Source organism: Cryptomeria japonica, chromosome 8 (genome assembly GCF_030272615.1).
Source record: "Cryptomeria japonica chromosome 8, Sugi_1.0, whole genome shotgun sequence".
Lineage (NCBI taxonomy): Eukaryota > Viridiplantae > Streptophyta > Pinopsida > Cupressales > Cupressaceae > Cryptomeria > Cryptomeria japonica.
The window spans coordinates 72595089-72621454 of NC_081412.1; the positions used below are offsets into that span (position 1 = coordinate 72595089).

Consider the following 26366-nt stretch of genomic DNA (forward strand, 5'->3'; position numbering starts at 1 on the left):
GCTTGTAATCTCATATCAAATAACAAAACACTATCCTAAATATATAAAATCCTCCATCTAAAAGAATCATATTAACTTAACCTATCATTTAATTAAAAAATACATTAAAAACTCACATTATCTAACCAAAAACAATCTACAAACAATAGATCCGGGCCCTTCTGCTTACTAATCAAAAGAAATCTACAAATTATGTTTACCAAGTTTGCAATTACAAAACGCCATGGAAAACAACTAGTTAATAGCAAACTCTTATTAGTAATTGGTATTCAATAAAAAAATGTGGACATAATTGAAACAACAACAATTGCTATAGCATAGCAATGATCAACTTTTCTAACACATGACCTCTGTATTCACAATACATATATACAGACTAGATCCCTCACAAATGGTCACCCACCGCTCTGGAAAAACACGATTCAAGCTTTGCCCATGCTCAATGGTTGCTTTGCTCACCGTTTGGTCAATCTGATTCTTTGTTTACTGCAAAGTTTCTCGTTTTTCTTCATGTCATGCTTGATGGGCATGTCAGCTTGAACTAAAAAGAACTGGTTTGTTTTTTAAATTCATTGTGCAGTAGATGCAAGCTTAGATCCTATTTGCTCTATCTCGAACTGTTTAATGGAGGGGGCTAAAGCTTTCAACCTACCATCATATACATATGGAGTGCCTTCGATCCATGTCACATTGCCTTTCATGGAGGGCTTTACGAATATCCTGCACAGCTCCTTTCTGTTGGAAAGCGTGTTGTGGTAATGGTAGTAACGGATCATGTCCATTGTATGCTTCTTTTTGCCATGGAAGTTTTCAGACATGTGAACGCCTGTAGCTTCAACATTTCTGGCCTGCACAGCATATTTTCGATCCCTCCTAATGCCCTTCGCTACGTCTCTGAACACCAGTTTCTCAAAAACCCATTCTCTGCACATCACAGCAGATGATTCCGTGTTAGAAAATTGTTGGCCACTGATCAATCTTCCAATAATTTTCAGTGGGTATCAAATCTTATAACAAGAAATTCGAATAACACAATCTGATTTGGGTATAAAAAAAGAATTTCAGACAGAAGAAAACCGTATACATGGTATGGGAAAAGATTCATACAAAATTTCCAATATGGAATCTTCTGAAAAAAAATCACATATAAATCTTGAGCTACTGCTGAAAATAAAATCAGATACAGTTCATTATAATTGACAAGAATTTTATAGGAAAACAACCAGGGGATTTCACTGTATGTTACAAATAGTATACATAATCTTATACGAAAACAACAAACCTGAATTAATCTTATGAAAAGACAGCTAATCATAATTATTTACAGTGGTGATCATCCGGTCTCTTAAAACTCTTGATTGGGAGGAACCGATTGAGAATATACCTGGAATGTTTTGCAGAATCACTGTGGTCCAGGCAAATTTTATCCGACATGTGGTACTGTTGAATTGTGAATTGAGTGTAACCGGAATATTCTTGAACAATTGAATCGATACTCCGGCCGCGAGAAATGTACAGAAATTCATCCACATCGAAAAAGAAGGTCCATTTAGCCATGAATTTATACCTGTGCAAACAATCATTAACAATCAAGAACTGATTATGATAGTACCCATCAAACTGTTCCTGATCTCTGATATCCTGCAATGTCACCCGCCCGGCCTGAATCCATGGTTCCAGCACTTCCCTAACCTCAGAATTCACGCCTCCTGCATCATGAAAAACAAAGTGGGAGCGCGCCCCAAAGAATTTTGCATGATAAGCAATCCATTCCCTCATTCTCTGTGGGTTCAGATCTCCATACAAAGACGATCCACAGTAGAGATAATCATAAGGGGGCGGCCCTGTAAAAACAGAGGCATTGTAGGATTTTTCCTTTTCGTTCAGAGCAAGGATTCGCTCTGGATGCTCAAAATCCTGGCCATTGTTGGCATAAAGAATCAGTTGCCCTCCACCGCCATCATCACCAACGGGCTCTGCAAAAGTGCAATTGACGACCACCACCGTGTAAACCCTGCCATAACCCCAATCAGGCAGAATTTTAAGGGCTTTACCTTTCACAGGTCGCAGGGTCGAATCCCCGGGAATCCACTCGCATTCAAACCCTGGCTTACCATAAACATGCAGCGGCTTTGATGCCAGTCCAACCACAGCAAAAGTATTGGCACCGCCTCTGTAAGCTCCCATCTGGATAAACAAGTAGGCCGCCCTGCCATACGCTCTAAACACCTGCTTGTTCTTGCTCTCTTCCTCCTCCTCCTCTTTTGATGGCAATTCCTCAGATTTAGCAGGCCCTGCGGTGCTGTTAAAAGCCATATTATCAACTCTGCTTAAATTGACCTGCAGGCCTGATTCTTTCTGTAAAATTTTGCCTACCAATTTTTCACAAGACCCGCTGCTAAATCCTCCAAATGGAAAGATCTGGCTGGCGATAACCATAATTCCCATGGCTAATATTGTCATTATGAGAATCTTTATCTCCATACAGTTACAACCAGATCCACGGACTAATCCTCTGTCCTTATCTTTCTCTTTCCCTACACCCATCCCCTTTAAAATACCAAACACCGCAAAAATACCAAAGCATAGTAAAGCTACAGAAATTTAAAACTATTTTCTACAGCTTGTCCCGCAGATCCTTTCTAAACAGAGAAATTTATTACAGAAAAAGGAAAATTGTGAAAAGGCAAAACACCTTTCAGGTTTTGAAAGCAACAGAAATAAAAGTGGGCTTCTACAAGCAGAGCTCTTTCTAACAACCCAAAAATATTTTAACTCAGAAAGCACCTATATTTCTGATATGCAAACAATAACAATGGCGTCAGATCTGTCACCGTCATGGATCAAACCGTCGGTAAAGATGAGTCACGTCAGTACTCAACAAGTTTGAGTTGTTCGGTAACCGCATAGAAAATTCCTCACTCAGGTGATTTGCCGTATGGCTGTAAAGATTAAAAATAAAATAGAATCCCCAAACCGTGAGGGTTTTTCTCCTAGCTTGCTTCACAAGAATTGAATTGGCTTGACAGTGAATGCTACAGGACAGATCACAAATACATACCAGATTTAACTGATATTAAATTCTGTGACAGGTTGCTTTATACATAAATTTTTGTGTTTGTTGGATTCATCAGTACCAATTTGTTCATTCCTTCCACGCGGGTGGCGGCCGGCCTGAATAAAGAAATGATTTTGCTACTGACAGAAGAAGAATCTTTCAAGAGGTTTGAATTTTTCCTCTGTTTTTAGTATTGAAAACGTTTTCGGATTCAAGTCTTTTTAAATTTGCATTTGAATGGTAGCAGTTGAGATCCGTGAAATTTGAGAATTTGGTAGGAAAAAAATCTTGAGGTTTGGTTAAACATCGCTTTGGAAGAGGACTTAAAGCTTCTGTTTTGTTTGGCATTTAAATTGTCATTTTCTTCCTTTACAGAGAGAAATTTGTCTGTGTCACAGTTTGGTGAGGAAAGCATACAAGCCGACAAAGTCGTAGGTAATGAGACGTTAGATTATTTAGAGTTTAGCTCTACTAAATTTAGCTAAAGTATCATTGTCTATTGAGTCTCAAACATATTTGGTTTTTTCATTCAATTAATAAATACGATTAGATATGCATTCAAAAGGTTATATAGATGTCATCTATTGAAAATAAAATCTTTGGATTTTCAATTAATTAATAAATATGGTCAAATGTACATTCTAGAGGTTATGTAGACATCATCTATTGAAAATAAGATATTTGGATTTTCAATTAATTACTGAATACAATCAAATGTGTATTCTAGGGGTTATATAGATGACATCCATTGAAAATAAAACTTTTGGATTTTCAATTAATTAATAAATATAGTCAAATGTGCATTTTAGGGGTTATATAGACGTCACCCAACCTAAATGTTGACGTGGAAGTGAAGATTATAGATCTTGGTTTTATATAAAGAATGTTTTTCCTACTTTGTAGGTAAGGTTTAGGGTTGAAAATTTGAGGCTGATTTGAAGTCATATTTTTCTTAAACTATCATAATGTTTGGGTTTGATTTTGTAAGGAGAATATTTTTTTTTAAAGTTAGTGGATTATTTAGGTTAGCTATTTATAAATGTTATTAATTACTTAATAAATAATTTAGATAAAGTAATTGGTGTGCCTTCATAACTCACACCCCACTTGTTTAGTTGAACAAGTAGAGACCCCCCTTTTTTTTTTTTCTTTGCCTTTTCCCTCTATTTTCCCCCTTTCATCTTCCTTGTTTATTTTTGCCTCACCCCTTTTCGAGCTTTCGGAGTTCAGGGATGGGAATGTTCCAAGCTCATTTGGAGGCTCTGCATGCCCAACCTTTGACTCCTCCTCTTTGTCCTTCTTCCTTTTTCTTTTCTTTTGTCAAGCTTTGGGGATATGCCATCTCAACACCTAACCCCTGTGTTGCCCTTTTGGGAATCATGCGTTGGGGATCACATAGCAATACATGACCCTTGAAAACTATGATCCCAACCCCTAAAAGTTTGTCCACTTGCACTACCTACCCACCTTTGGAGCATTTAATGCATCGACATCGCCTATTTTTCCTATAAAAATAAAGTTGAAAAGTTCATTTTGCACATTATATTCAAATTGCTTGAGCTCTTTATTGGTACTATAAGGAAAGAAGATTAATATTTCATTTCCCTAGCATGATTTAAGAAGGGTAAGTTCATTTGACACATTATAATCAAATCTCTTGAGCTTTGTGAGCTTCATACTATGGGTATCTAGCATTGGGCTTACTAGTTGTGGGTTTTTAGGTAGGTTTTTAGTGTCTTAATCTTTGTTTGTTGGTTTTGTTTTCTTCTTTTCTCTATGTTTTGTGTGTGTCTCACACTCTAGGAGGTTTCCCTATGGGATTCTTCACCGCTCTTCCCGTGTTTTTGGCTTTTCTGTCGTGATGTCGCCACCTAGGGATCTGCCTCTCGTCCTTCCATGATTCTAGAAGGGCATTGTTTGTGTTCATCTTTTCGAACCCATCATCCTCGCTACATATGTGTCTCCCATAGATAATAGAGGTATAATAACTTAAGGTAACATATACCCTACTTTCAATTCAGGAAGAAGGTTACAAAGAAAGAAGTGAATGATATGTAGTCACAACCCTCAATCCACAACCTCATAGCCCTAGGATTTGAAATGCTATAGAAATTAGCTTGGTCAAGGTACGATCAAAGAAAAAGAAGGGTTTGTGAAGCACTATTTTATTCATCTAGGTTGAAGACCATTTTGAGATGCAAGTGACATAAGTTTTTGTAATGTCCCCATTTTGCGAGCATCAGAGTTTGTAAGAATTAGCCTATCATTTGACCCTTGTAGGCTAACAATTATTGTTAGAGGGCCTTGTGTGGCAGTTACTTGGTGATTAGAGACATTACTCTTCAGCTGGATTCAGGTTTTGGCCTTTGCATAGGTTTTTTGACTCAGATTGGCACACTTACTATTTATAGTAAGTTACTATTTTGGGAGAGTCAGGGTTCCTATTAATAGAAAGACACCTCAGCAGAGCTTATTGGCAGTGTCGACCTTGATTGGGCCTTTGTAGCTATTTCTAGACTCAGTTCCACATACTTACTATTTATAGTAAGTCACTATTCATGGTTTCTATTTTTAGACAGGCATCCAATCACATGGAGAACAGGGAGAGTCGACTCCTGGCTCAGACGGCTTAGCAATCAGACAAGTACATCAAGAGATATTAAAGTTTAAGTGACTTAAGTGATTTATTTAATATTTTAATATTATTATAAAGTTCTAAAGTAACTTTATAATAATAAAGTCACTTTAATATAATAAAGTGCGTTAAGTGAATAATTTAATGTGGGAATAAATCTTTTATCCCACATTGGCCAGGAAGGTGTTTGAGCTCTCTTAAGGAAAGAATAAAAGGAAAGGCAAGAGTTCATTCTCGGCATCCAGTTGATGAATAGTATTTTGATTGATTTTTATTGTGGAGCCTAGGGCTTTCGCAATTTTCTTCTTTGATCATAGGAAACGAAAACTTCCTATTGATAGTAATTTTGAAGGTGTGAAATAACACCTGAATTATTGCAGTTGTGGGAAAGAATACTTCAGTTCTTTCATTTGTGCAAATTGGTGAAGTTTTCTACAAGGGTTTGAAGTTTATTGTTGAAGAACATTTATAGTTGGTTGTGAATCATCCTTCTTTGGCACATGGAGTTATATCATTCTTGTTGGGAGAGATTATCAACAAATTATTCAGGGTTTTAAGAGCAGATTGCAAGTTTGTTCTTGCTGCTACAGTGCGCGTGAACAGTGCGTGTGAACAGTGCGCATGAACAGTGCGCGTGAACAGTGCGCGTGAACAGTGCGCGTGAACAGTGCGCGTGAACAGTGCGCATGAACAGTGTCGCGCTACAGTATTTTGCTTGATTCCGATTGCAACTTTCATCTCCATCATTAAGCATCACTATTATCAAGTTCCTCTTGCAACTATTAGTAGCTAGTATTGAAATATTAGGCATATAATTTTGCTGTTGTAAGTGATAACTTAGAATCAGATTTGGCATTGATGTAGTCTTTTTGTAAGCCAATTAGTCTTGGCAAATCCATAGCAGCATTGTACTTAGGAATGGATTCAATAAAGAAGATATATGTTGCATACCATTTGTTTGACGAAATGTCCTTTTAATAGCATATATGATCAGCATAATAGTTGCATGCCAGTTGTTTGTCGAAATGTCAGTTGGCTGTAGGTATGCATTCCATATCTAGTTTTCATGTATATGCATTAAAAATACCAAAAAGAACTGCACTCACATACTAGTTCATTGTAAGAGGTATTGTCAACATCATTGGTGAACTTCCTAAATTTCTTGGCAACTTTCAAAGTGTATCAAACAATCTGAAATACAAAAATCAGAATAGAGAAAGACAACATACAAAGTGTTTGACAATATTCCTTGAGCCAAAATCAATCAGTTTGGGCAAGGGATATTACAGTGGTATCAGAGCGGTTTCCTGCCAAGCTGTTGGGTGATGGTTGCATTCAATTGGTGGGAAAATCATCCGTGTACAAATCAGTTTTGATTTGATTTTCAGTTGGGTATTGAAAATGGGCTACATGACAACATTGTTCAGCGATAAACAAGCACTGAAAGAACTTGAACAATCACAATACAAGCTCAGCCGAGAGTTGTTGCGTTTAGAGCAAACGCTTTCAAAGTTTGGGTTGCCTAAAAGATTCAATTCACTTCCTACCAGCAAAGGTTGAACACCACAAAACAAAGAAGAAGAAGTGATTAGCATGTTTAAGGAGTATAGCACTCTTCCTCAAAAAATTAAGAAGGAACTTCCTTTCATGAGTTACATGGATTTGCACCCGAGTCCTTGCCATAAGACAGAGTTTGCAAGGAAGAAATATCACACTATAGCTCATGAATTGTTTACACATGAAATGGATAGAGAATCTACACATAAGGATGATACAACTCTTCATCAAAATGATTTGGTATCTTCAAATTCCTATGAAGTATGCAGAAATTTATATGATGAATTTGATAGACATGCTGATTTTATTCAAGAAGACACTAGCACAGCTTTGGGTAATGATTTATCTACATCATCCTTGCAAGAGGTGACTCAAGAAGTTTCTAATATAGAGGCTACTTCTGATTTTCATGACAGCGATGATGAAACTTTGCATGAGCATGAGACAACAGTGTTTTCACATGTGCAAAATGATCCTATTGAATTGTCACATGAAAGTACTCAGAAATTGGGTACTAATGATGCATTGTATGTGGAGGATTCATGTCATGGTGAGTCTGATTTTCCAGATCAGACCTTTGAAAACAAGCTAGAAGATTCATATGTTGATACGGAATCCCAAGATCGTGCTTTGGATGGGCATGCAGTTACTTTGAGAGTGGAGCTGTGTGAAGATACTGTCATACCAGCAACTTCTACCTTATCAGTTGAGCCATCCTTTGAGGTACAAAGCAGCAGTACCTTAGATGTTGAGGTGTGCATGGATGAAAGCACACATGATGCTGCTTATCATGTAGTGAGTGATGAGGAATCAACCTCATATCATAGTGCATATTGTGAACCGGAAAACTTGTATGGGGGTCATAAGCTACAGAATCCTCATCATTTGGTTGGGCAACTAAAAGTGAATGACAATATGATTGCCACAACCATTGAGCATTTTGATGTTGCTCGTCAGATGTTGGCTACCTATGGTTGGAGTACTCCTTTGACAGATGAGCATGGTGATAGTGGTTTTTCCCTTGCAGAGATACATGCACTTCGAGAAGCAATTGGAATGATGAAACAAAATTACCTAAAACTACTTGCGGACAGGGATTTTCTTCTCGAGTGGGATTGCATTTGTTATGATGCATTGAAGGGAAAGGAGGAGCAGGTCGATGAGCTCACTCATGAGCTTGAGGTGACTATGGACTCATTGCAGAGTGCCGAGTTGGCTCTTCAAGAGTCACAGTTACAGATTGAGAAGCTTACCGAGGAGTTGAGTTTGGCACAGTCTCCACCAACTGCAGATATAGTACAGTTATATACAGAGGCAGTTGATGAGGATTTTATATCCACTGGTTGTAGTGAGGATGTGGTTACATCTATCACAGATATAGGTATGAAAGTTTCAGCTGGGATGAGTACCTTGGTTGAGAGCAGTAGAGAACCACTAGTTGCATCAAGTTCTCCTGAGGTCAGTACTGTGATAGTTGATCAAGGATAGTTTACTGGTAGCTCTTGTGTCACTATGGTGGATTCTCTTGAGAGTTGTGTGGTAGTACACAATGCTACTCCGTCCTCACAGGGCATTTGTAGAGTGTCATCTAATTGGGAGTATGGCTCTCATGTTGATTTGTTTCCATCTCCTGGAAGCAAATCTGTCACTTCATCCCATGCAGCTGATTTTGGATGCCAGCTTGTTGTTTTTCAGAATCAAAGGGATCAGCTGCTCGATTCAAGTGTTGTTAGTGATGAGCCATTGACAGAGGTTGGAGCATTTTACCGCGACTACACAGTGAGGAGTGCTCATCATTTTTCTTTTGATCCACACATAGAGGACTTGATGATGCATCCGTGTGGATTGGCTCTGAGATGCCATCCTTTGTGGGATGGGTATTCATCATCTTCAAAAGATGGGATTAGCAATTGCGAGCGCCCGACTCAACAGTTTATGGGGGATTACTTGCAGGGACAGCTGTCAGTTATACATCATGCTGATATGTATCCAATAGGGTTTGCTACTTCTATGTCACAAAGTTTTCTTATGGGTACATGGTTACAGGATGACTATGGTGTCAGTGGGCATGATGGTTTGGTTAGTTATCACATCCATGGGAGTTTACCGAGAGCTGTAGAGAGATATTGTGTTGTAGACGCTTCCAGATATTTTTATCTCTATATGGCGAATGGATGTGGGGTTCAGTTGTTTTGGGATCCAGGAGGCGACAGGTTTGGCACAGTGTATTGGATGGGTCCCATTGGTTTGCTTCACCACTTCTGCCATGGTGAAATTGAGATTAGAGTAGTGCAGAGGAAGTCAGAGGGTGTTAGGCTTGGCATACTTCCATTCCGGGTTTGGGATCCAGGGATATTGTGCGCAACTATGTTTATGTTGGTGCTACAGGAGTCGGTTAAGGATGTGTGGGACATTTCACAATTCTCCTTTTGGGCCTCCTGAGGATTGGAGTTTCTTTGCACTGGAGATTGCTTGGGGACAAGCAATTTCAAGGAGGGCGGACTGTAATGTCCCCATTTTGCAAGCATCAGAGTTTGTAAGAATTAGCCTATCATTTGACCCTCATAGGCTAACAATTATTGTTAGAGGGCCTCGTGTGGCAGTTACTTGGTGATTAGAGACATTACTCTTCAGCTGGATTCAGGTTTTGGCCTTTGCACAAGTTTTTTGACTCAGATTGGCACACTTACTATTTATAGTAAGTTACTATTTTGGGAGAGTCAGGGTTCCTATTAATAGAAAGACACCTCAGCAGAGCTTATTGGCAGTGTCGACCTTGATTGGGCCTTTGTAGCTATTTCTAGACTCAGTTCCACATACTTACTATTTATAGTAAGTCACTATTCAGGGTTTCTATTTTTAGACAGGCATCCAATCACATGGAGAATAGGGAGAGTCGACTCCTGGCTCAGACGGCTTAGCAATCAGACAAGTACATCAAGAGATATTAAAGTTTAAGTGACTTAAGTGATTTATTTAATATTTTAATATTATTATAAAGTTCTAAAGTAACTTTATAATAATAAAGTCACTTTAATATAATAAAGTGCGTTAAGTGAATAATTTAATTTGGGAATAAATCTTTTATCCCACATTGGCCAGGAAGGTGTTTGAGCTCTCTTAAGGAAAGAATAAAAGGAAAGGCAAGAGTTCATTCTCGGCATCCAGTTGATGAATAGTATTTTGATTGATTTTTATTAGGGAGCCTAGGGCTTTCGCAATTTTCTTCTTTGATCATAGGAAACGAAAACTTCATATTGATAGTAATTTTGAAGGTGTGAAATAACACCTGAATTATTGCAGTTGTGGGAAAGAATACTTCAGTTCTTTCATTTGTGCAAATTGGTGAAGTTTTCTACAAGGGTTTGAAGTTTATTGTTGAAGAACATTTATAGTTGGTTGTGAATCATCCTTCTTTGGCACATGGAGTTATATCATTCTTGTTGGGAGAGATTATCAACAAATTATTCAAGGTTTTAAGAGCAGATTGCAAGTTTGTTCTTGCTGCTACAGTGCGCGTGAGCAGTGCGCGTGAACAGTGCACATGAACAGTGCAAGTGAACAATGCGCGTGAACAGTGCGCATGAACAGTGCGCATGAACAGTGCACGTGAACAGTGCGCGTGAACAGTGCCGCGCTATAGTATTTTGCTTGATTCCGATTGCAACTTTCATCTCCATCATTAAGCATCACTATTATCAGGTTCCTCTTGCAACTATTAGTAGCTAGTATTGAAATATTAGGCATATAATTTTGCTGTTGTAAGTGATAACTTAGAATCAGATTTGGCATTGATGTAGTCTTTTTGTAAGCCAATTAGTCTTGGCAAATCCATAGCAGCATTGTACTTAGGAATGGATTCAATAAAGAAGATATATGTTGCATACCATTTGTTTGACGAAATGTCCTTTTAATAGCATATATGATCAGCATAATAGTTGCATGCCAGTTGTTTGTCGAAATGTCAGTTGGCTGTAGGTATGCATTCCATATCTAGTTTTCATGTATATGCATTAAAAATACCAAAAAGAACTGCACTCGCATACTAGTTCATTGTAAGAGGTATTGTCAACATCATTGGTGAGCTTCCTAAATTTCTTGGCAACTTTCAAAGTGTATCAAACAATCTGAAATACAAAAATCAGAATAGAGAAAGACAACATACAAAGTGTTTGACAATATTCCTTGAGCCAAAATCAATCAGTTTGGGCAAGGGATATTACAGTTTTCCATTTATTTGCCCTAGGGTTTGAGTAATCCACCAAGCTTTGCCCCTAAACCCTAGACAGATTGAACAAAGTAAAATTTGATTGTAAATTTTGAATACATTATTGTTTGAGTCCATAGAGTGATGAGAGATATTAAGTAATCTAGGCATTTGGGAAGTCAAAGAGTTATAGAGAATAACATAGCCAAATATCCTTGACCCTTGAGCTTGATAGGCTTTAGCTTGTCGAGCATCAGAGCATTAGGGTTCCAATATACCCTTTGTGGATTAGGGATACCTCATCTCCAATCCTTGAAGCCTGACTTTCTTCCCCATACATTGGGTATTGGGGGTGTGCTAGCTCCTACTACCCAAAATTGTGTTGAGGATATTTGATCCCTGACCCCCAAAGCATATAAACATGACTATCTCCTAGCAAACTTTGGGGATGTTATACCTCCAACCTGGAAAGATTCCTATGCTACAAGACTTAGAGTAGGTTGGGGATGTCTCATCCCTAACTCTTGAAAGGGTCTTTCATGGGTCTTTAGATCTGTTTGTAACTTGCAAGATTATTAGTGTTTGATTCAGTTTTAGATTTTAGTTTCAATAAAGTGCAATTAGTGACTAGTAAATAGGATGTTTCCTCTAAAAAAATGATCTATCATTAATTTGACTCATTTTTTGTCAAAATTGTAATATCTCAAGAGAAAGTTGCATCATTGAAATACAAGTTCAATGAGTATCTTCTCTTGCACCAATCTAGAGTCAGTGCATAGGAATGTCACCAACATAGATTTGGGTCATGTAGACTTGGATGAGTTCTTGAAAAGAATGTCAAACCCAAATGGAACGAGTTGTTGGGATACAAGTTTTCCCATTTCATTGCAAATTCTCAATTTGGTACTAACTTGTAAAAGGACCAACAAGCTAGAAGAAATAAGAATGTATAGTCCACTAGGGGAAGTGATAGTAGATATCTTACCAAAATCAATTCAGAAAGTATTTGATATCCTTCCTTGTAATCAACATATGCAAAGGTCATGATAGCTTGAGGAGATCAATTATATGCAAATGAGAAGGATCATATGATCTATATAAATGAATAGTTATTTGGAAAACTAAGGAAAAGTCAACTAATGGAGAAATTGAAGGTGATCCACAAAGATTTTGTATATGATAATGCTAAAGAATATGTCACTCTTTTGAGTCAGGTGGTTGGCTTACCAGATGCCAAGTAATTTGGATGCTTCTATTCATCAAAACTATTTCCACAAGAAGATAATACATTGACTAGGGAAAGATGACCCATGATAATTTAAATGAGAAGTTAGTTAGGGTAAAGAATGGCCCATGATTTTATATGACATCTTATTTCGTCTATCTCTTAGCTGCCTAGGCAACTTACCCTAGACTAAGGAAGAAAGTGTTGGCATTGCATGAATATTGCATTGAAGAAGTATAGTGTTGTCATTGATGTCAATAGCAACCGCTAATGAAGCAGTAAAGCAATCGGTCATGAAGCAGTGAAGATCAACCGGTAACCCTATCCAGTTGAGAAGTCGAAAACTAACCGATGGAGCTTGGAGATCGGTTGCGATGATTTATGACCGAATGATTATCGATGATGAAGATGCCACGTAATCATGTTCCACGTGATGAGTTTTGAAAAGGTTTTGGTCCATAAAGATAACCGTTTATCTTGGGAATGATCAAATTCATAGTATGAAGTGACAAACATGTGATGTGTTACAAGATTCAAGGTGCGATGATCCAGGAGTGGTTATAGATTCCTAGAAGAATGTAAAGTTGATTGCATGTAATCTAACGGTCAAGATTAAACTGATGTGATTGTAATCTGTATGAGAATTTTAGGGTTTGTGTTGTGTTACCGACCTAATGAATTTGTTCATAAGGTTGATGGATTGATTGATAGAGTTGTTGTCAAATTTGATTAAGTGTGAAAGTGATTGTTGCCGAACCAGGAGGTGTGTCTGCAGAATGATGTTAAGGCAGATAGAAGTGGTAAAGGATGTGATTTAGCAAGGAAGTGTTATTTCCAGATCGGTCAAGAACACATTTTTCTCTAACCATTACATCAGTAAAATCCCTTTACCGGGTAAGCTCTAACATGCTTGTTGTTGAAATCCTCTAACCAGGTGATCCATTAGCTTGGATTTCAAATCCTCCACCGAGGTTACCTTTAACAAGGTATTACCTTTAATAGGGTATTTGTAGTCAACCCCTTAATCGAGTGGTCCTTAATTGGATCTGTTCCTAACATAAATTCTTGTATAAGCTTCTAACAAGGTTTGGCTCCTAACAAGGCGAACTTTAGAAGAGTTCAAAATACTTGTGGGTATTCATCCCCACCATGGTTTCTCCCATTTGGGTTTCCATGTGAAAAATCATTGTGTCAAGTGGTGAATGATTTTGTGGATGTGTTTTTGGTATGGTTGATATGAATTATTAGTGAATCTGCATAGATATATTCAAATGATTGGAAATGATCTTAAATGTGTTATTATTGGTATTAGTGAAGTCGCCTAAGGTTTTGGTCAAAGGATATTTATGTTTCAGATCTGTTTCTTTATATCACTGGAGTATTAGGTCAAACGGTAAGATTTAACAATGTAGCTACAGATTTGTTAAAGTGACTAAACTGATAAACTTTGTGAATTGATTCTAAGTTGAAAATAATTTTGGTGAAAATTTAGTTTATTTTTCAACTACTAGTTCACCCCCTTCTCAGTAGTTGATTGGATCTTTATAGTTTCATCATATTATCAATTGGTATCAGAGCATTCCAGGTCCTCTTGAGTATAAGCCTAATAGCTTGAGGAAAAGATCCAGGAGAAAATGATGAAGAGAGAAGGTTTGAAGTTCAATAGAGATAACTACAGAATTTTGAGTGATATAGGATGAAGATTTACATCAAGAGCTTAGGAAGTTAGTATTGGGATTATATTGTTACTAAGTATAACTTGCCTAGTGGAATTCTAACAGATGATTAGAAGGAGCAACAGGAGAACAACCAAGCATTGGAAGCCATCATCAATACCTTATTAGATTCAGAATATGTTGATGTTCATGGATTGGAGACTGCATATGAAGTTTGGAAGAAACTGGAAGAAATATATGGTAGTGATGAGCACCTAAATATAGCCAAGGAAGAGAATCTCAGAGGAAAATTTGATGACATGAGAATGGCTGAAGGTGAAAACATTCAACAGTATGGTAAGAGAATCAAGGAGATAACTGGAGAAATCAAAAGTGTTGAAGGTACAGTGGATAATGCCACTATGGTTAGCAAGGTATTGAGATCCCTTCTACCAATCTACGCTATCAGAGTTGCGGCCATTCAAGAACTCAAATCTATTGACAAGACAAAGGTAACTCTTGACTCTATCATTGGTAAATTGATTGCATTCAAATTAAATGGTTTTGATGGAAGTGTTTAGAGGTCAGAATCAATATTTAAAGCCTCAGTCTCAACCCCACCAGTAAGGAAAAGAAGAGAAGTAAGTTACAGTAATGAATCTAGATCTAATAGAGAGGTGGATGATGAAGATAGCCTGATGGAACTTGAATCATTGTTGGCCAAGCGGTTACCCAGAGGTACCAGTAAGTATAGAGGTAAATTACCACTGAAATGTCTTGCATGTAACCGGATAGGACATATTGCTGCTAACTATCCTAATGGAGATAACAAGGAAAAATGAGAGAAATATAGGAATTTTAAAGAAAAAGGAAAAATAAATTGTCTCATTGCAGTGGATGAAGGTATTATCGATGAAGAATCCAAGGAAGATACAAATGAGGACATTGTCTTGTTTCTATCAAAGAAGACATATCAGATCAGAAGGCATTGGTCTCTCACTTGGATAGTTTAGATGACTGGATTATTGACAGTGGTTGTTCAAACCATATGACCGGTGACCAGAACAAGTTTCTAACATTGGATAAATTTGATGGAGGTGATGTCAGATTTGGGAATAACTCTCCCTGCATGGTGAAAGACAAAGGATCCATTTCCCTAAATGGTAAGAGTAGTGCATATGATGTCTACTAGGTTGAAGGTCTGAAACACAATCTTTTGAGTGTTTCTCAACTCAATGACAAAGGTTACCCATTAGAATTCAAGAATGGAGTTTGCAAGATCTTTGGGAGCAAAGGTGAACTGATTGCAACTGGAAAAAAAAAAAGAGAAAACCTATTTCACTTATACTCTAAAATCAATATTTGTTTGATTGAAAAAGTAGAAGATAGTTGGATTTGGCATTGAAGGTTTTTCCATGTGAATTTTGATAACATTGTAAGAGTCAGCAAGTCAAAATCAGCAAGAGGATTGCCACAGTTGGATAAACCGGTGAATGTTTTGTGCAAGGAGTGTCAGTTAGGAAAAATGACAACCTCAACCTTCAAGAGAAAATATTTCTCAGTTGGATATTTGCTAGATTTGGTTCATACTGACCTATGTGGACCAATGAGGACTAGGAGTATTCAAGGAGATCAGTACTTCATGATATTTATCGATGACCGCTCAAGGATGATGTGGGTCATAAATTTTCTTGAAAGACAAGACAAAAGCATTCAACAAATTGAAAGAATTTAGAGCCTTGGTTGAGAATGAAAGTGGAAGGAAGCTAAAATGTTTAAGAACTAATAAAGGTGGTGAATTTACTTCAAAGGAATTCACTAGATACTGTGAAAATAATGGGATCAAGAGGTAGCTATCTGCACCAAGGACACCACTGTAGAACGGTATTGCAGAAAGGAACAACCAGTCAGTGGTTGAAGCTTCTAAGACTATGTTAATCCAAGGAGGTGTAGCTAAGACATTTTGGATAGAAGCTATCAACACAATTATTTATACAATATTCCATATACTAGTTGAAAGAGGCAAGGATAGAACACCCTATGAATAGTGGTATGGTAGATCACCGAATGTCAGTTATTTCAAAAATTTTGGTAGTAGATGTTCTACTAAAAGTAGTGATTATATTGGAAAGTTTGATGCCAAAAGTGATGAAGGCGTAATTCTTGGTTACTCCACCAAGAGAAAATATTACAAGTGCTACAACAACCAAACTAAGAAGATCATTGAAAGTGTCAATGTCCGAGTAGATGAATTTCCTGAAAAATCTAAAGAAACCAACAAGAAGGAAGAAGAAGAACCAAACACACTATTTTTGGAATCGGAACTAGTAAAGCTAGAAGTTGGAGAACTGAATATAGAAGCCCTAGTTCAACCAGAGCAGGAAGGTACACCAGAAGATGAAGAAAGTGAAGAAGAAGAACTTGAAAACCAAGATCAACTTATTCCAAGGTATGTTAGACTCAATCATAGCTCTGATCAGATTATTGGAGAAAAGAATGTAGGTGTGTTAACTAGAAGAAGGATAAGAGAAAACTCTTGTATGATCTCCACCATTGAGCCTAGAACAACAAAAGAAGCCTTTGCTGATGAAGACTGGATCAAGGCAATGGAAGAAGAACTTGATCAGATAGAGAAGAATAATGCATGGTCATTGGTACCCAGAGCGGAAAACAAGAAAGTAATAGGCACAAAGTGGGTATCCATAAAAAAATTGAATGAAGATGGACTAGTGGTCAGGAATAAAGCCAGACTGGTATGCAAAGGATATGTAGAGGAGGAAGGTGAAGATTATGGTGAGACATTTGCACCAATAGCAAGATTGGAAGGAGTAGGGACTCTACTTGCATTTTCAACATATTGAGGATTTAAGGTATATCAGCTGAATGTTAAATCAACATTATTAAATGGAATATTGGAAGAAGAAGTCTACATAGAACAACCATATGGCTATGCATTAATTGAAGAAAAGGATATGGTGTGCAAGCTACATAATGAACTATATGGATTGAAACAAGCACCAAGAGTATGGTATGAAATATTGCACTCTCACTTAGTAAAGATAGGCATTCAAAGAACCAGTGAAGATAGTAACATCTATCTCAAAACAGAAGGAGATAGCATACTGGTAAGTGAGATAATTGTTGATGATAACATTTTTGGAGGTAATGATGATATGTGTCATGATTTTGCTAATGAAATGAAGAATGAATTTGAGATGTCACTGGTCGATGAGATAAAAAATTTCATAGGCTTGCAAATCCAATAGATGAAGGAAGGAATTTATATCACGCAATCCAAGTATGTGAAAGAAGTATTGAGAACTCTTGGAATGGGAGATTGGAAACTAGTTTGAACACCAATGGTTACAGGTTGTAAATTGTCGAAGGAAGATGATTTTGCATCAGTTGATGAAAATGAATATAGATCCACGATAGGTAATCTACATTATGTTGTCTACAGCTGAGCGGACATTGCCCATGCAGTAGGATTGGCTGCCTGATTTCAGAAAAATCCAAAGGAGTCACACATGATTGCAACCAAAAGAATTTTTAGATACTTGAAAGGCACAATAGATTATGGATTATGGTATCCATATGCAAGAGACTTTGACTTAAAAGTCTATACCAATGCAGATTAGTGTCTTGGAGTAACAAGAAACAAAGCTATATCTCTCAATCAACAACAAAAGCTGAGTATGTTGCAGCTTACATGAATTGTACACAAACAATTTGGATGAAACACATATTGGAAGGTTTTAAGATGACGATATCAGAACCGACAAGATTTTTCTGTGATAACTTGAGAGAGAAGGTTCAAAGGAAATATGTATCACTGGAGCATGTTTCCACTAAAGAACAACTAGTAGATATTTTTACTAAACCTCTACCTAAGGCTACATTTTGATATCTTAGAGGTAAGTTAGGGGTTGTACCCTTACATGAAGTCAATTATGCTGATATGCAAGACATCAATCCCGGAGCCTATTGAAAATATTGAAGAAGGATTAGTGAAGAATGGAGCTACTCCACAGGGGGAGCAACTAATTACAGATCGTTGAAGCATAAATAATAAATAGAATGGTTTACCTTCACTTTGGCATTGTTGTCAAAGGGGGAGAAAAGTGTATGATTGATAGCCTTATTTGTTAAGGAGAGAAGACAGATTGCAGACTAGTTACTAGCTGAAGATATGAAGATACAGTTGAAGGATAGTATATGTTGAAAAATGTAAACCAAGATTCCTATACTTGAATTATATGTTGAAAAATGTAAACCAGGATTCCTATACCTGTGTATATGCTTTAATCTCAATCATGACAATCAATTGGTGTTGATATATGTATTGCCATCAATGCCAAAGGGGGAGAATGTTGGCATTGCATGAAGAATGCATTGAAGAAGTATAGTGTTGTCATTGATGTCAATAGAAACCAATAATGAAGCAGTAAAGCATTTGGTAATGAAGCCATGAAGATCAACTGGTAACTATATCAATTTGAGAAGCCGAACCCTAACCAATGGAGCTTGGAGATCGGTTGTGATGATTTATGACTGAATGATGATTGATGATGAAGATGCCACGTAAGCATGTTGCACGTGATGCATTTTGAAAAGGTCTTGGTGCATAAAGATAATCGTTTATCTTGGGAATGATCAAATTCATAATATGAAGTGACAAACACGTGATGTGTTACAAGATTCAAGGTACGATGATCCAGGAGTGGTTATAGATGCCTAGACGAATGTAAAGTTGATTGCATGTAATCGAACGGTCAAGATTAAACTGATGTGATTGTAATCTCTATGAGAATTTTAGGGTTTGTGTTGTGTTACCAACCTAATGTATTTGTTCATAAGGTCAATGGATTAATTGATAGAGTTGTTTGAAAATTTAATTAAGTGTAAAAGTGATTGTTGTCGAAGCAAGAGGTGTGACTGCAGAATGATGTGAAGGCAAATAGGAGCGGTAAAGGATGTGATTTAGTAAGGAAGTGCTATTTCTAGATCGGTCAAGAACCTGTTGTTCTCTAACCATTGCAACAGTAAAATCCCTTAATCGGGTAAGCTCTAACAGGCTTGTTCTTGAAATCCTCTAACTAGGTGATCCATTAGCTTAGATTTGAAATCCTCCACTGAAGTTACCTTTAAAAGGGTATTTGTAGTCAATCCCTTAACTGGGTGGTCCTTAACCAGATTTGTTCCTAACAAAATATTCTTGTTAAGCTTATAACAAGGCTTGGCTGCTAACATGGAGAACTTTAGAAGAGTTCAAAATACTTGTGGGTATTCATCCCCACTGTGGTTTTTCCCATTTAGGTTTCCTCATGAAAAATCACTGTGTCAAGAGGTGAATGATTTCGTGGATGTGCTTTTGGTATGGTTGATATGAATGATTGATATGAATGATTGGTGAATTTGCATAGATATATTCAAATGATTGGAAATGATCTAAAATATGTTCTTATTGGTATTAGTGAAGTGGTTTAAGGTTTTGGTCAAAGGATATTTATGTTTCAAATCTGTTTCTTTATATAACTGAAGTATTAGGTCAATCGATAAGGTTTAACAGTGCAACTGTAGATTTGTTAAAGTGACTAAACCGATAAACTTTGTGAATTGATTCTAAGTTGAAAATAAGTTTGGTGAAAATTTAGTTTATTTTCCAACTACTGGTTCACCCCCCTCTCAGTAGTTGACCAGATCTTTATAGTTTCATCATATTATCAGAAAGGGTCTCTCATAGACCCAAATATTAGAGTATATCGTCACTATACTTAGCTTACTCTTGAAAGGAGTAGAAAGAATCGCATGATAGTCAATGATGATTTTGTGTTTTCTATCATAATGAACTTGGGGGAGATTTTGTAAAAATATTATCCATCGATCCCACTACAAAAAGTCAGAGATTTGGTAGCTACTTCATTCAGTTCAAAACTTTCACATGTATAAGAGTTGTAGGGTTCATAGTGGCTCAAAAAAACTACCAAGATACCCTTATGATAGATTGATTGTTTTATAACTACGTAGATATGTTGGTGATGCTCACAAGTTGGTGGTAATTTTGCATAAAACTTTTTTCCAGCTACCCATCAGAGTAGGACCACATGCTTGCTTGGAAATGAAGGTTGCAAATGTAGAATAAGAGTTGTTAGACTTTTCTCTAAAGCCCTTAAATATGGAAAGAGACAAGTATGACCCAATTAGTACATTTAGTCATGTGATGGGGTCAAATTTCAAGCATGTACCTAAGATTAAAGTTCATTGGGCAAATTATGTTGATAATTATGAGGTCAGAGTAAGAGACTATTGCATAATGGTTTTAGATCTAGCTAATTAGGCTGAATGGATATGGATATTAGATGATGTTTGAGTCAAGGATAGTGAGGATATATTATATCCATTGTACAACTCAAATATGATCTTTGGCATCCCCATAAACATGTCCACATGAAATTAGTTGAACTAGAAGATATGAGACATAGAGCCTGAAATGTGTTACACTGGACACACGAGTGCATTGGAAAACCTTACCAAATGCTTCTAGTTCCTGAAGTAGAAGGAGAACCACATCAAGAACAAAAAAGTACATCAAAGAGTAAGAAGTTGTCTTGTTCTAAGAAACTGCCTCCTTCTACTAATCCAATGGGACATATAAGAATGGTTATAGAATAGGTTCCCCTCAAGGTGTAGAAGCAAAGGGAAGCTAGAGAAGAAGCTCAAATGGATCAGGTTATACTAGTACAAAGAAACCTAAGAGAGAGAAACCCATTCCTTCATCCATTGTTGCTACTAATACATAATCATCAATCCATCAAAGGACTATGTTTTTTTTTTTAAGGCAAAAGTGGCAAGCCACTAATATATATATATATATATATTAATAAATAACTAATTCAAGAGATGAATAGGGAAAGAACTAGGAAAAAAACCCTATATCCTTGCTCAGTTACAATGAACAAAGAGAAATTAGAGCTATAAGAAGAAACCACCCAAAGATCCTAAGAAAGAGATGAATTATGCCCATAGTACAATCCTCATAGAGGCCAAAATTGAGGCTAGCGGATCTAGATAAAATACAAAAGCACTCATTAAAAAATGCCACCACAACTGGTTACCATTAAACTTGAGAAGAAAAATGCCATTCTGTATGTTGGTTCACTGTAGAGCTGCCACAACCGGTTACCGGTGAGCATATGTGTATACTGGTGCATTGAAGAAAAAGACATCATTACCAGTTGTGTTATATCAGAACTTGAATACCAGTATGTTTTCCTATTAACTGGTTCACAAGAGAGCCTCCATTGCTAGTACTACAATACTGATTTATAAAATGTCTCCACTATCAGTCCTACTATACAGGTTGGATTAAAATTGAAGAGACTAAAACCTGTTACCAGTGAGTAGATGTGTATACTGGTCCACTGAAGAAAAAGCCATCATTGCCAGTTGTGTTATACCAGAACTTGAATACTGGCATGCTGTCTTATTAACTGGTTCATAAGAGAGCCTCCATTACCGATACTACAATACTGATTTACAAAATGTATCCACTATCAGTTTCGCTATATCGGTTGGATTAAAACCAAAGAGACTAAAACCTGTTAGGCTAAACCGCTTGGCCCCAAAGCTTGCATGAACATCAAAATTTACTTCTCCATAGGCTGTGATCCCAACAAAAATCTATCATCAACATTGATCGGTTGGCCCCAAAACCTGTATGAACATCAAAAGTTACTCCTCCATAGGCTACGAGCCTGACAAAATCCATCTCCAACATTGAGTACAACAAAGGATGATATCAGGTCTTCAATCGGTGAACAATGGATTTCATTAACTTGGTCAAACGAGAGTCGAAGAGGAGGAGAAATTATGTTAACCTACATAGAAGCTTCATTAACCAGTAGCACTGGCGGAGAGATAGCATATGGCTCCGTTTACCCATGATCGTAGCCTAAAATTGCTAGGATGCCATGCAATTTAGAGAAGATTCATCTTTTTAAGTCTGAATTTAAACTTCTCCCAACATTGCGAGTAGCTATTTGGAAGGATCTTACATTATACAAGGAGAGTGACTGCTTTATGCTATCAAAGATAGGGGGAAATTCTTTATGAGTGAGCAGAAGCTGCCTGGGAAATAAACCACCAACTTTTGCCCGACCATTCCACAAATAATACTGTAGGATGACTTCCAAAAGTTGGTTGTCATTCAAAAAATTTGCTTGAATCACTTTATGAATGATGTTCTTTAAGGGAACCCAAGACTCCAGCAAGTCTACTATATTGGAAAGAAAAATAGAAACCAATTGGGAAGGAAAAAGAAACCTTTTCTCCTGTGAATGGAGTATTTCTTCACCGACAATCCTCTGGATAATTTGTTTGCAATGTTGACAGGAGGTGTTGAAGATGATATCCAACTGGTCTTCGGTGATGTGGTCCTCAAATGGCATCTCCCAAGCATCAACTATCACGTGCACTCTATAGTTTCACAAAGAGTAATCCATAAAGCATTAAAGTAGGACAGGCTATAGAGGAAAGAACAAGCAAGTTATGAATCGACACCCAATAAAACAATGACTATCTTGATAATCAAAATCCTTTCCATTTCAAATCTCCATCTGCTGTGAAATTATTAGCAAGTCTGAGCAACATGCTTGATACTAGTTTTATTAATTATTTTGCAGAGTAGCAAAGGATGCTGCATGTGTGAGATCAAACAAAGAGATATCTTGGATCTCACGAGACTCATAAGGTAGGCCGCCATCGCACTGCCAACATGGAAGCTCATAGAATAAGCCACCATCATACTATGCATATGGAAGGTGAATGAGAAATCAACAGACACCATTACGACTGCCATCGAATTGCCAGCAGGGATGAAGGATGAACAATCAATCAACTCAAAATAATAAAGCCAAACATGCCAAGCTTTAAATAAACTTGATGCAAGTGTAGAAAACATCATTAACTGCTCACTTTACAAAACTAGAATTAATACATTCTGTTGAAATCTTGAATAATAGGGTGAGTGTGTCAATCATTTAAATATTTTTCCTTTCATCATTGATAATGCTTGCTAGATGAGGAAAAGTTTCCACCTTGAAGTTTGGAGATGCAGAGTCTAGTTCCAACTTATCACAACCCAAATTTGCTAATACATATACTACTTTATTACCTTCACTGAATATGTGAGAAATGAAACATTCCTCAAACGAATCTAGTAACAACCATGCTTGGTTTAGAATGTAGGAAATTTTCTAGTTAAATGAACATCTAGAAATGCAAGCTTTCACCATAATAGAAGAATCTCCTTCAACATGTAACCTAGGGAACCTTAATTTTTTTGCCAATGTCAGTCCATATAATATGGCAAGAGCTTACGCTAAATTTTTTATGCTATGAGGAATAGAAGAAGATTTAGCTACCAAGAGAGAACCTAAATGATCTCTAATACAAACTCCAATTCCCGAATCACCAAGATTTCCTCTAGATCAAAGGACTATGTTATCTAATACCAAAGAGAGAAATAAATAAGTACCTAAGGACATTCTAAGTGTTTACAAAAGACTAAGGAAATGATCTAAAATAATAATTATTGAGTGGTTAGAGAAGGAAGAAGAAGATGAAAAACAAAAATTTCATAGAGAATAAAGGACAAGGGTATATGCCCCTGGTTCACAATAGTAGGATGTTCACATTACTCTAACTCAAAGGGAGTCAACAACTCCTCCTCATAAGCTATCTTTAATAGTTCAAGAGGATGTTCTGATCCAAACATCTTTAGATAAAAGTACTAGAAAACGAAACCATAGAGTAGCAAAACACAAATATAATTTCTATTGAGGACGATGAAGGAGATGAGAATAAAAAAGAATGAGGCCCCAGGGATTAATATAAAATAAGAAGTTAAAGAGGTAGAATACCATCCTCAGGATGATACATAAGAAGAAGGCTTGCCTCAAGTGAATGTGGAGCCTAAAGAAATATAAAGGAAGTATGATGAGGAGGATAGAGGTGACAAGGCAATTGTTGACATGGATGTAATCAATAGGGAACATGAAGGGGATTTTCATTCCATGCTTGGTGGGCGAGGTGCTGACGAAGATAATGAAGAATAGGACCAACACCCCCATACCCCAAAGGAACACCAAGAAGAGGAAATTATCAAAGAATATCCTGAAGAGAGGGATAATATTGAAGACAAAGGAAGTGAAATTCATAAATATTAGAATGAGGAAAAACATGATGAGTTTTCCAAAGAACAAGGGCAAAGCAAGTGTCAAAAAGATGAAGGAGACAAACCTTAATCACACAATGAAGATTCTTTTTTTTAATATAAGTATAATAAAACAAAGCTAGCTGAAAATGAGTAAGAAATAGATGAAGGTAACAATAAGTTGGCCTAGGATCAATAATAGGACAATTATCTCACATAAATAGAGTTTTGTCTTGAAACAACCACATGAACTACTCCCATTCGGTTAACACATATTTTTGAGAGAAGGCAAAGGAAGTACAAAGAAGTAAGTGAAGAAGACTTTAGTGTCTTGGAGGAAGCCTTTAGAACTTTAGAGTGAAAGAAGGGAGCCAAAAAAATGTATGTGATCACAAAAATTTCTACTAGTCATCAAAGGCTCAAATTGTAGCACCTCTAGTGGACAAACCTGAGAATTAGATGGAAACACAAGACTATCAAGTGTAGGATATAGACTTTGGAGTACAAAATAAAGGAAAAAGACATTCTCTCAGGCTTGATGCAATCATTAGGGGATTTGATAAGGAAGAACTCTAAATAATAATTTAAGAGAACAAGTTTAGGAAAAGAAATATATTGGTCACTTGCAGCCAATAGATTCAAGTGATCCATCAAAAAGTTTGTAGGCTAAATTATCACAAGGTGCATTCTTCAAAAATAATGATTCATTTATTCTAGTTGCACTTGAATGGAGACAAGAGATAGAATAGTTGGGAGAAGTAATTAATAAAGTTATAGGTTTGCATATTGCTATCAAAGCTCAATTGACAATATATAGAATCATGATTGGAGAAACCAAGGAAGGGGTAAGTATTTATGGTACAATTCTCAGATTGTGGGATTTTTACCTGTCTATTCTTCGAATCATCAAGACAAATAGAGAAGATGCATTTTTGAGATAGGGAGTTCTCAATTTATCAATTAAGAAGATGCCAATAAAGTGGGTGAGAGTAGGGGAATTCATAGAATCTCTCCCTTCTACACTCTTCGATGATCTATTGGTTGTGAATGATACTCAACATATAGTATGCAAGAATTCAAAATAAATATTCATAAAGATTGTAGTTTTGACATAATAATCAAATGGCAGATTTGAAGAAATGCATTCAAATAATGAAGGCATAAATTCCTCGATTTAAGGAGAAGAAAAGAAAATTGAAGATTTTTAGTAAGAATTTGATCGGTAAGATGAAATATACTAAGTCACTAGACATGGAGGAGCTGAATGATACCGTGAATACTTTTAACCAAGGTTTTCTTGAAGTAGTTTTTCATTTGCACAAATACTGTTCTTTTCAATAGATGCTTTTGTAGTTGTTGTAAGCTAACAAGTTAGAAAAGAATGAACTTTAATGAACCACACTTCATGTCTTAAATATGTTTTTTATTGACAATAGTTGAAATCCAATTCTCATGTGGAAAAGGGGACCAGAAAAGGGTCAATTCTTCGTGTACTATCATGCCACTAGAATAGTAGTTCACTTCTAGTTAGCTATGTTGGAATCTAGGCATTGAAATCCACATTTTGAAGGAAGAGGTTGCACTACTTATGAACAAAAATTGAATTGTAGTTAAAATGCATCAATTAGGGTACATTTTGTGTAGACTAGATGCTCTAAATTGGTCTTCTACCTCTTGCATGAGGATTAGATGTAGTTTTCTTTAGTTTTATATGAGTTTTTGAGTAGTTTTTAATAAAATTTTACCATCAATAATTCCTATAAACTCTAGTTTTGGGTTTGTGGATAGAGCATTGCAAATTCTATATAAACATTTC

General features: G+C 36.7%; 1 protein-coding gene across 1 annotated transcript; it reads right to left on the minus strand.

Moving 5' to 3' along the window:
- Positions 1-226: 226 nt before the first annotated feature.
- LOC131046366 (galactan beta-1,4-galactosyltransferase GALS1) lies at positions 227-3288 on the minus strand. The gene is made up of 2 exons (XM_057980106.2): positions 1385-3288; positions 227-924 (listed from the first exon to the last, which is right to left on the minus strand). The coding sequence occupies exons 1-2, from the start codon at positions 2545-2547 to the stop codon at positions 570-572; spliced, it is 1518 nt and encodes a 505-aa protein (XP_057836089.2). The 5' UTR covers positions 2548-3288; the 3' UTR covers positions 227-569.
- Positions 3289-26366: the final 23078 nt, after the last annotated feature.

Coding starts and splice junctions, on each gene's coding strand:
- LOC131046366 (XM_057980106.2), bottom strand. CDS start 2,547: ATGGGTGTAGGGAAAGAGAAAGATAAGGACAGAGGATTAGTCCGTGGA. Junction 925..1,384: donor GATTCTGCAAAACATTCCAG/GTATATTCTCAA, acceptor TGTGATGTGCAG/AGAATGGGTTTTTGAGAAAC.